The following is an 11,555-nucleotide window of genomic DNA, read 5'->3' as shown; positions in this document are numbered from 1 at the left end:
TCCAAAGCAGGGTCGGAAACAAGGACTTGCAGGCAGGTACTTTATTTGGGTTCCCAGGTGGCTCACTGGTAAAGAATCTGCTGCCAGTTCAGGAGATGTGGGTTGTATCCCTGGGTCAGAAATATCCCCAGGAGGAAATGGCAGCCCACTCCCAGTATTCTTGCCTGGGAAATCCCATGGACAGAGGAGCCTGGCAGGGTCACAAGAACTCATGGGGTCCCAAAGAGTCGGATATGACTTAGCGACTGAGTACGCAACTTTATTTGGGAGATGGTCCCAGGAAGAGGAAGGAGGGCCTGGGAGGAGTAAAGTAGAAGGAAAACGCCAGTGCAAAGTTGTGTTTCCAAGTTGCTCACCTCTGTAAGTGGTGGGACTTATTCTTTTTTTTTTCTTTTTTTAAATTTTATTTTATTTTTAAACTTTATATAATTGTATTAGTTTTGCCAAACATCAAAATGAATCCACCACAGGTATACATGTGTTCCCCATCCTAGACCCTCCTCCCTCCTCCCTCCCCATACCATCCCTCTGGGTCGTCCCAGTGCACCAGCCCCAAGCTTCCAGTATCGTGCATTGAACCTGGATTGGCATCTCGTTTCCTACATGATATTTTACGTGTTTCAATGTCATTCTCCCAAATCTTCCCACCCTCTCCCTCTCCCACAGAGTCCATAAGACTGTTCTATACATCAGTGTCTCTTTTGCTGTCTTGCTGGAATCCTATAGAATGCCCTTCACGGTTTTCCATCTCCACTGGCTGCTGACTCCTATTGGTCAAGAGCTTCCCTGGGGAGTTAACTTTGTTGGTTGTGAATAAAAGATGGAGAGGAGAAGATGGAAATAAAAGATGGGAAGGAGAATGTGAGGTAGGGCCCAAGAAGTATTTCATACTCTTTTTCTAATGACTTCCAATGTTTCAGTAAAGAAATCAGCTCTCAGTCTTAGTGTGGTCTCTGACTTTGAAGATTTTCTGTCTTAGGTTTTCAACAGTTTCTCTACAATGTGCCTCAAATAACTTTATCAAACTTGAGCATATAGGATTAATTCATTCTTCTAATTGTGTCTTATGCATAGTCTGGAAAATTCTTAGCCATTATCTCTTGGAATATTGAATCTGATTCTCTTTTTTTTTCCCTCTTTGGGACTTCAATTATGTGTACAGGCCTACTTCGTTTTATTTTACTGTGCTTTGCAGATATTGTGTGTATGTGGCTTTTTTTTTTAAAAAACAAACTGAGGCTATATTGATCAAATCTTTTGACTTGATAATTTTCCCAAGGTGCCATTTTCCCAACAAGATTTTTTCATTTTGTGTCTGTGTCACATTTTGATAATTCTCATATTTCCAGCTTTTTCACTATTATTTTATTTGTTATAGTGACCTCTGATCAGTGATCTTTGGTGTTACTATGCAAAAAGATTATGGCTCACTGAAAGCGCAAATGATAGCAGTTTTTAGTAATGAAGTATTTTTAAATTAAGGTTATGTACATTTTTTTAGACATAATGTATTTGTACACTAAATGGGCTGCAGTATACTACAAATATAACTTTTATATGCACTGGGAAATCAAAAACTTTGTGTGACTTGCTTTATTGTGATATCCACTTTATTGCAATGGTCTGGAATCAAACTTGCAATATCTCCAAGGAGTGCCTGTATAACTTTCCATACAATCCAAGGTTTATTAACTGCTCCCTCTTTTTCTCTTCAGTATTTTCCATTTTTCTTTCCATGCATCCAAATGGATTTTTAATTTTTTTTAAGTTTCCTAAGTCTCTCTTCAATTGTGTCTGATTTGCTGAATATCCACTTAATGAATTCCAAGTTCATGATGAATTTCATAGACAATGATCCCATTATCTGAATTACTTATGTGTGTTTCAAGTCTGTTGTCTTAGTCTTCAGTCATGTGGTCTTTTCTCCTTATGTGCCTAGTTAATTTTATATGTGTACCAAGCACTGTATGTAAAAAAAAAAAGTAGAAATATATAATTTGTGTCTGGGGTATTTACTGGGGCTCTTAGTCTTTGGTGGACCCTGGATTACAATTTTTATTCTTCAGAGCCCTGTGAGTCTGCTGGAAGCTCTATTCAGCTTCTGAACCTGTTACCCATGCTTTCAGATTGGAGCTGCATCTAGGAGAAAAGCAGCCTTTGGGGTCAGCTCACTTTCTGGGCTTTCCTCTGTTCCCAGATCTTGTTCCTATAATTTCTTACAGCTTATGTAAAATGAACTTCCCAAGTTGCTCTTAACAGGAAGGGTGATCCAAACTATCAAATTTACCATTCCTGGGGTAGAACGCCATCCTGCTGAAAAGTTTTCTCATTGTTTCCTTATGGAAAATGGCTGTAAGATTCTATTTTTAATTAAAAGTTGATTTGGATTTCCCTGGACTAGCCAAGGCAGAGAATCATCTGGGTGGTTTCTAAAGACTTGTTAAGTGTGTCCTCTATTGCTGTTATAGTGAAGTGCAGTTTTAACAATAAATGACCTTCTGTGGGGCTTCCCAGGTGGTGCTAGTGGTAAAGAATCTGCCTGCCAATGCAGGAGACATATTAAGAGACACAGGTTTGATCCCTGGGTAGGGAAGATCCTCTGGAGGAAGGCATGACAGTCCACTTCAGTACTCTTGCCTGGAGAATCCCATGGACAGAGGGGCTAGCCTCAGATGGGCTACAGTCCATACAGTCACAAAGAGTTGGACATGAACGAAGTGACTTAGCACACGCGCACACAGATAATGACACCATCTTCTTTCTCTGGGGTCCATAGTTTCAGCTGGTTCCTTCTTTATTTCACTATTATGCCTCCAAGGGAGACCTCCCCTTTCCAAAATGCCCCGTTCTCTTCCAGAAGAGGTGTCTTTCTAAGACTGCTGCCTCTGGTCCTCTGCATTTCCAGCCCCTTCCATTCACTTCCCCAGTGACCAGTACTTTGATTCACTAAGCCTCAGACCTGTTCTCGGTATTTCCTCTCTCAGGTGGACTGTCTCCTGGGAGAACCTTAGTTGATATCATCTGTGTTCTGCCACCACCAGAATCGTGTCACAGGTGCTTCTCTTATGCTTAACCCTTGCCCTTCGCACCCTCTGCTGTGGGCTTCTGAGCTGATGTTTATTTCCCTCACTTACACATAAAGTGAAGTTTGTAGAATTTTCTTCTAGTTATGTTGTAGGACTGGGTTATTTCCTGTTGTAGTAGAACCCTGAACAATAAAAACACATATTTTGAACTTTTAGATGAAATTATTTTTTAACTAGCCTTTTGCTATTCAGTTCTAATTTCATTGCATTTTGTTCAGAAACAAATTCTAAGATTTTGATTCTTTGGAAAAAGAGACTTCCTTTGTGGTTGAGTACATGGCTAATTTTTCTTTGAATGTTTTACATGCACTCTATATCCATTTGAGTTTAGTAATCATACTGAATAAATCTAGACTTTTTCTTATTTTTGATATATCACTTTCTTGAGAATTAAACTCTGTTAAAACCCATGTACTCATTATAGTTCTGTCAGTTATTGCTTCATGAATTTTGAGGCTATATTGTGAAATATTTACTGTATATGTGTATAAATATATGTATGTGTGTGTATATATATATATATATATTTGTGTGTGTGTTGTGTGTGTGCTGTGTGCTCAGTTGGTAAGCTGTGTCTGACTCTTTGTGACCCCATGAGCTATAGCCCACCAGACTCCTCTTTCCATGGCATTTTCTAGGCAAGAGTACTGGAGTGGGTTGCCATTTCCTTCTCCTGGGGATCTTCCTGAGCCAGGTATTAAACCTGAATCTCCTGAACTGGCAGGTGGATTTACAGCATGTGTGCGTGCGTGAATGCAGGTGGATTCTTTACCATTGCTCCATCTGGGAAGTGAGTGAGTGAGTGAGTGAGTGTGTGTGTGTGTGTGTGTGTGTGTGTGTTCAAGTTGGCTACATCTTTGACCTGTTGTTCCCTTAACAGTATAAAATCTTTGTCTCTTGTTTTCCACATTGCATTAGATTTTGTCTGATATTAAAACTGTCACTGTACCTTAATGTTTTACATATTTAATGCTTCTATCTCTTGTTTTATAGCTTTTCTTTCCTCTCTTGGTTAGAAAAGTCTCCCCAGTCTTTAGGCTGTATTGTAGTCTCTAAGTTTTCTTGCAAAATTTCTCTTACTTTTTCTGTTGTTAATGCTGATGTGTAAACTATGACAAAACACATTTATAGAATATATAGCTTGATTTTTAATGACACATTTCCTTAAAATTTCTTAAAAACACCTTATGTTTCAGCTTCTTATCAGTGATAAGAGCTTTCTGAGTTTCAGCTTCTGTTACTTCACTGTAAAAAGGTACAAGAAGCAAAGACATAAAAATTAGCTTGCTGTTTCCTTAGTTTCATAATGGCTAAGAGTGCCCCTGTTATGTTAAATTAAGAGAAGACTTAACACAATGAAATGTTTTGGGAAGGCCGTTTTAACTGTCATAGACGCTGGTATCTAAAGAAGTGCTTCGAGTGGGAATGTAAATTGGTACAGCCACTGTGGAGAAGAGTAGGGAGGTCCCTTAAAAACTATAGAGAGACTTACCATATGACCCAGCAATCTCACTCCTGGGCATATCCCCAGAGAAAAACCGTAAAGACACACGCGCCCCAGTGTTCACTGCAGCACTATTTACAACAGCCAGGACGTGGAAGCAGCCTAAATGTCCATCAGTAGAGGAAGGGATAAAGATGTGGTACATGTTTACAATGGAATATTACTCAGCCATAAAAAGGAATGAAACTGGGTCATTTGTAGAGATGTGGACAGAACTAGAGACTGTTATACACAGTGAAGTAAGTAAAAAACAAATATTGTATATTGTTGCATATATGTGGAATCTAGAAAAATGGTATAGACAATCTTATTTGCAAAATAGAGACACAGATGTAGAGAAGAACAAACATATGGACACCAAGGGGGGAAGGGGAAGTAGGATTAATTGGGAGATTGGGATTGTCATATATACACTATTGATACTGTGTCTAAAATAGGTAAGTAATGAAAACTGACTATATAGCTCAGGGAACCCTACACGGTACTCTGTGGTGACCTAAATGGGAAGGAAATCCAAAAGAGGGGATACATGTATACATATAGCTGAGTCACCTTGCCGTACAGTAGAAACTACACAACATTGTAAAGCCACTATACTACGATAAAAATTAATTTAAAAAAAGATGTGGTTAGAGCACAAGAAAAGAGGAAGGAAATACATGCGCTTTGACTAATAACTAAAAATGAGCAGGGGGATAGACAGGTGGGAGGAAATGTCACAGCAGAATATAGGTGTGAAGAGAATAGAGGACAGAAATATAAAGATCAACACGTACATCTGATTTAAAAAGAAAACTGATGACATTCAATGGGAGAGAGCTGATTCTGTTATGGGGATGAGAAAGGCGCATCTCAATAAAGAGTGAGAAAGGGCAAAAAGCAAGGAGAAGCCCAAAGGCATCTACCACAGAAAAGAGCTCAGAGTCTGAGGCAACCAGGTTTTACTTCAGAAAAACTGAAGGAGAAACATGGTTTAAATATATGAGTCAATGTTACAGGGAAAACGAGAAGGGCAAGAACAAAAGGTGCGACGGCACCAGGAACACGGGCCCGGCTTCCCAGGAGGTCAGACTGCCGGGTGCAGTCCACTGGTGGTGCTTTGAAATGGAAGTGAAGACTCTAGCTTGTAAGATCAAAGAGATTGGGATGAGGAGATGTTTTCTCATTCTGAATTTTCAGATTTTGAAACACTTGTTTCTGTAGCTTTGATATTTTTTAGCTTTCTGGTTGACCCGCGGGTTGTTTTTGTTCTGAACAAAGAGGATGGAAAGCTGCCTTTGCTCCCATTCATGGATCTAATTAGGCATGTTGCCCAATCTGTAATAAATCATGGGTTTAGTTTTTCTTTGCTAAGGTGGTCAGAGGCCTTCAGGCATGAGTGACTTATTAAAATGTACTCTCATAGTTGGGGATGAATGATCATCCTGGTATTGTCAATCACCCAATAATTTTATATCCCCGAAGCTCTCCCTTGGTTATTCTGTACTACCCAAAGATGACATTTTATTCTCGTATTTGTTCTTAGACATGATTCACATTTTGCGATATCTAGAGCATAAGGAAATCATTCTAAATTCAGCAATTGTGCCAGTTTGACGAAAAAAACTTATTTTCCATATCCACAGAAATGTTAATCAGATTCTTGTTAGAACATGTGTAAGAAGTGGTTTTCATTGTCACAGCTCCTGATGTCAGATTACTAAAATAATTTATGTTTTGTTGTGGGAACATGGGTGCAGGCAGAGCCTTCCCAATCACACGACCACTCTAGGCCCACACGTCTTCATAATACACAGAAATTATTTGCATTTTGTGGTAACGAGCGAATGGCAGCAACAGCAGAATTTCAACGTGGCTGTTCTTTATTTGATTAAATATATTCTCTATTTATTCTTAAAAAAACTAATTTAAGTTAAACGGCAATAAACCATGATAATTTAGAAAACATGTTGAAACTGAGAGTGAAGAGAAATGTTCTCTACGTAAACCACACTGTAAACCATAAAACTTATTTTTGTCAACTGCTTCTCATGACAGTGGCTAGGAATCTGACATTTCTACTACAGTAGGCAAAAAAACATGTAAAATACACTCTCCCACATACCACATCACATCTCTATTTATATTTCCAAACTAAAAGCATTTCAGCCCCCAAAAGTGCTGAGTGTACTGTGTCCGTTTACACCAAGAGCTGTAAGTTCACACAGGCCTTACCTTAAACGGGTGCATTTGTGTGGCCAGGCCCCTCTACCCTCAAGCCATACTTAATGGATCAGGCCTGGCTCACCAAGAGAAAAACACTGCTCTTGATCCTAAAAGGTGGGGAACTGTTCAATGAACTCTGGTCAACACAAGACAAAATGAAAAGCTATTCTAGAAACCCGTCTAAAGCAGCCAGGATCACTTATCCACTTCAGGATGTGCCAGCAGTTAGTTATTCAACTACTTATGAAAGTGAGTTTTGTGAAAATTCATGTAGTTTGAGGCTGAGTATTTCAAAACTAGAAAAGGAATCTTAAGTTATGTTATGGTACATACAAAAATGACAGAAATGTGGCTAGTGCTCTGATGTCAGCTGAGATATATATTCTATACAGTTGACTAGATCTCAACAGATTTATAATAAAAACTTCCCCTTTCCACTTTGAGATCATAAGAAGTCAGCACAATCCGGTCTTATCCCTACAGAAAGGGCATTTACTTTGGGATGTAACGTTTTAAAACAATAATACAAACCTCCTGGGAGAATACCACAATAAATGTCTCAAAAACCACTCAGTTAATCCCAGGGTATAATCCGGCTGTTTTAAATTACTGCAGGGAATATTACGGGCCTTAATGACACTGTAACTGCTTAAAGCCAAAGAAAGCTAGAAAGAGAGGCCAAAAAGATGAGCTCAGAGCCAGCTGAAGTGACAACAAACATGTGGCTGTTTACTAGGGTTGGAGAGGTTTAGTCTGCAGATGTTTGTGGTCTCTGGAAGGCTTCAGAGGAATGAGTTGTTATGAAGATTTGCCGAGTTTGATGAGAGCAAGATTCTTCTTGGAGATGGCAGGCCCCAGACAGGGAGGCCCAATGGTAGAGACAGAATTTATAGATTTCTGTGGTCAGATCATACTCTACTGGTTCCACAATGTACATCAACAAATTAATATTGTACGGATGTCATTTCAAAGCCTCTTAAAGACGAGAGTCATTATTGAAGCCATTAGAGCACAGATGGTTCAAACTATATGCAGATATTCATACTTGCATTTTTGCATTATAGCTGCTTTTTTTTTCTGTTGAACTGTAATGAATTGTCTCATAATCTATTCCATCTTCTTGCCATTAGCAGGCTTTGAATGTTCACAAATAGGAGCAAAGAACTCATTTTCCAGAGCTTTAATCACACAAAGAGGGAATGCCTAATTCTCTAAATGAAATGGTCTGTGATCACTGAAGCAGAGATTTAATATATCACGGCAAATTAGGTAGATTTTAATAAATTACTTATCTCTCTGAATACTTTACATATGCTTAAGAAGGAACATAGCCTGTTTGCAAACAGTGAAAACCCACAGCCTATAAAAATCCTTTGAAGAAAATGACAAATAAAAAAGTAAATTAAAAAATGAAATGCATTATATCCTAGACCTCTAGAGACAATTCCTTTGCAGCATTGATTCACAGCTCCATTAAAAATATCAATTAAATCCTTCAGTGAGATTGAGTAAAAGCTAGAAAATTAACTTTCTGAGCTGCTTTTCAAGGATCTGGTTATCCAGATACACCCGAGCATTGTACAAGCTTGATGTAAATTTTTAAAAAATGATAAAAAGATACTCCTTTCAGGTCTAACTAAGCATATCAAAATCTGAGTCATATTTTTAGTATTTTCCTTCTCTGCCATAAGCTAAGTTTTCAAAGTGTAAATTTCATGTATAAATATTTCTTCTTTATATACACACATCCCTGGATCCATATGAGCATTACAAATATCTGAAAACAATACAAATATTAATAAGAAAAACTATACTTTTTAGGAAAGAAAAACAAAACTTGGAGTGATTTAATAAGTTGGTGCCAAGTCTTATTCTTTATATTTAATTGATAGAAACGGCATGCATCAAAGAAAATGCATACTGAGCTTTAATGTGCATAAAATGGATATTAGCATTTTAAAGAGGAAAATTAACACATTAATCCAAGTAATTTTCATATAGTGCTTCTAATAAAATCTTCACAGTATAAAACTCTTAATGAGGCTAATCATAGGCATTCCATTTAGTGGGACAATTAGGGATAACATAAAAGTATTTCTTTTTCAGAGGTTTTCTAAGATTTATGCTTTTTTGCTTATTAAAAATAAAAATGGGAATTGCATTTCAGTTCTTCATAAGGAAATGTGGAAAATGCAAATAGACTTTCTCATGTTATCATGTAGGTATAAATTATTGAGAAGGTGTTGCCCACTGTGGAGAACTTAAGTTCTCAAGGGGTGGCAGTCATGGGAAGAAGGGAATAGAAAAATAAACAAATGAAAAAGTATACAAAACATGAACACTTCAAACCCCGGTCCTCCCCGCCCCAGCTTGCTATGAATTATAGATTATATACACAAGAGTAATTACGGAAACCTCATCTAAGCGCTTTCATGTGAGCATTTACTCAGGAGTAGGAGATGCCTCTGGAACAGTTTCTTTCAAGCCTCCAAGTCATCTCTGAATTGCTCGTAGACAGACCGTAGGGCATGGAGTGCTTCGACTGTTACCCTGAGCTTGCCAATACCTCCACCACTTGCTCTGGCATCCAAAACTAGGGAGAGAATAGCAGAAAAGTGTTAATATCATTCAACAGATTTTTCTTGAGATAAGCCTAACTGAAATAGTAGTCGAAAAGATGAAAACAGCTCTATAAAAGTCCAAAATTCACTGGTATCAGAAATCTAAGAATTAAAGTTTGTCATGTGTGTATGGGGAGAAGGCAATGACACCCTACTCCAGTACTCTTGCCTGGAAAATCCCATGGATGGAGGAGCCTGGTAGGCTGCAGTCCATGGGGTCGCACAGAGTCGGACACGACTGAAGCGACTTAGCAGCATACATATTTCAGAGGTATGGCATGTAGGCATGTATGAATACACACTGCTTGTAGAGTTAAAACTAATTATCTGATCCTGACCTTTACCTAGTGGAAAGGCTATAGGATAATGATTCCCACATAGAAATCAGAATTTCTTCGGAAGAAACAAAAAGTCTAAAAGGGATCAAGATATGACAGTGAAGAATTTGTTCTAACATACAGTGTTAGCAAATCACAGAATGGCAACCCACTCTAAAGAAATTATGTGATCATAATTTGGAATGCTTATTTATCTAAGGAAAGCATTCCATTTAAAATAGATTATATGTGGGACTTGCCTGGAGGTCCAGTGGCTAAGACTTCTTGTTCCCCATTCAGGGGGCCCATGTTCGATCCTTGACTGGGGACTAGATGCCACATGCCACTAAGGGTTTGCATGCTGCCACTAAAGATCCCATATGCTACAACTAAGACGCAGCAGAGCCAAATAAATATTAAAAAACAGATGATATGTGAAATGAGAAAAAGTTAAAATGGCAGACCCAGAATCTTAAGGTCTATGGACTCGTTTTGAGGATCTATGAACAGATGTTGCAGGAAAGGAGATGTAACATTTTTGAGTGTCAGTGGGCTTCTCTGGGAAGGAGGCATAGCTTTCAGTGGTGTGCCAAAGGGAGATTGTTTGATCATTCTCTGAGTTCGGGGGTGGCAGTGAAATGGGCTGCTGATTCAGACTCCACCTTCTGTGAACAGGATACTTACTAGTGATTTAAGGCCAGAATTTTGGACCTGGTAAGTCTGAGAGCGCTTGGGAGTCTATATAGTTTCTTTTGTTTTTGTATGTGTGATTTTCTTGAACTTTTATTGTGTGTGTGCTTAATTCCAAGAAAATTTGTAAGGAAACCTTCATATAAAACTTAATATACAAAGATTTAGGTAGAGAAATGAGCAGGAAGGGAGACTTGGGGGCACAAGTGGTCCCCAGCACACAGAGGAGTCGTCACCTCTTCTTTGGGATGTTTCACGTCTGTCTGGCAAAGCAATAAAAACCTGACTCGACTAGTGTTTTAATTTTCTGACTCTTTCCCAGAACAAGGCCACAATAGCTGTCGACATCAGGTCAATATGGTCATTTGTGGTCTTGCAGGATGAGAAGATGGTGTGTGAAACAGAACTGACTGGAGAAGAGATTAAGAATACAAAGCAGAGATAATTTTGATCCTTTTTGTCTCTTGGTTCTGGCTGTCTTTATAGGATTTAGGTTAATATTTTAATCCTCTCATCTATTCTTCTATGCCTGCCAAAGTTGTGACATGTATATGATATGTATGTGATATGTACAGTTTATAAAATTTCCCAGAACAGGTTTCTAATTTGGTTACTTGGTCTAACTTGGTTAATTATTTGGCTTGATTCTGAATTTGGAGCACTTGATGCACATCCAGGGCAAGCTTGATGGCTGAATTATGCTATAAGCAGAGTGCCTGGCACTTAAGAGGTCCTCAGTTAAGTGTTCACTTAATGCACAAATCAATGAGTTAACAAACCATTTACATTCTTCCAGCTGTGGATGGCTCTGCTGACTTAAGAAGTGAGACTAGGACTCAGCCTCATTGCTCCATTTATTGTACAGCTCAGGCCATCCCTGATTATTATTATTAAAGGTCTTGATTTCGTAAAGTACAATTCCTTCAGCAGATTCTAAATGTGTTATATAAGGATAAAGAGTAGAAAATAGGCATTGGTGGGACTCACACCTGGTGAGGTGAAAGTCGAGGGGCAGACTTTTTGTAAAGAATCCCTAACTCCACCCTGAATGCTGATGAGAAGCAAGTGACCAAAATGACTCAGAGTTATTAGCTGTGACTCTATCACCAGACTGTAACATTGAATTAAAGAG

General features: G+C 38.5%; 1 protein-coding gene across 5 annotated transcripts in view; it reads right to left on the bottom strand.

Moving 5' to 3' along the window:
* Nucleotides 1-6,434: 6,434 nt before the first annotated feature.
* Nucleotides 6,435-11,555, bottom strand: part of RPGRIP1L (RPGRIP1 like) — a 98,404-nt gene continuing 93,283 nt past the window's right edge. For all 5 annotated transcript variants that reach the window (XM_027513565.1, XM_027513568.1, XM_027513567.1 and 2 more), the window contains one exon: nt 6,435-9,388. In XM_027513565.1, the coding sequence (XP_027369366.1) occupies nt 9,276-9,388 (113 nt within the window). In that variant the 3' untranslated portion in view covers nt 6,435-9,275. The remainder of the gene's footprint in view (nt 9,389-11,555) is intronic.

Source organism: Bos indicus x Bos taurus, chromosome 18 (assembly GCF_003369695.1).
Source record: "Bos indicus x Bos taurus breed Angus x Brahman F1 hybrid chromosome 18, Bos_hybrid_MaternalHap_v2.0, whole genome shotgun sequence".
NCBI lineage: Eukaryota > Metazoa > Chordata > Mammalia > Artiodactyla > Bovidae > Bos > Bos indicus x Bos taurus.
Note: the sequence above shows the minus strand (reverse complement) of the source record. Positions and strands in the feature narration are given on the sequence as shown.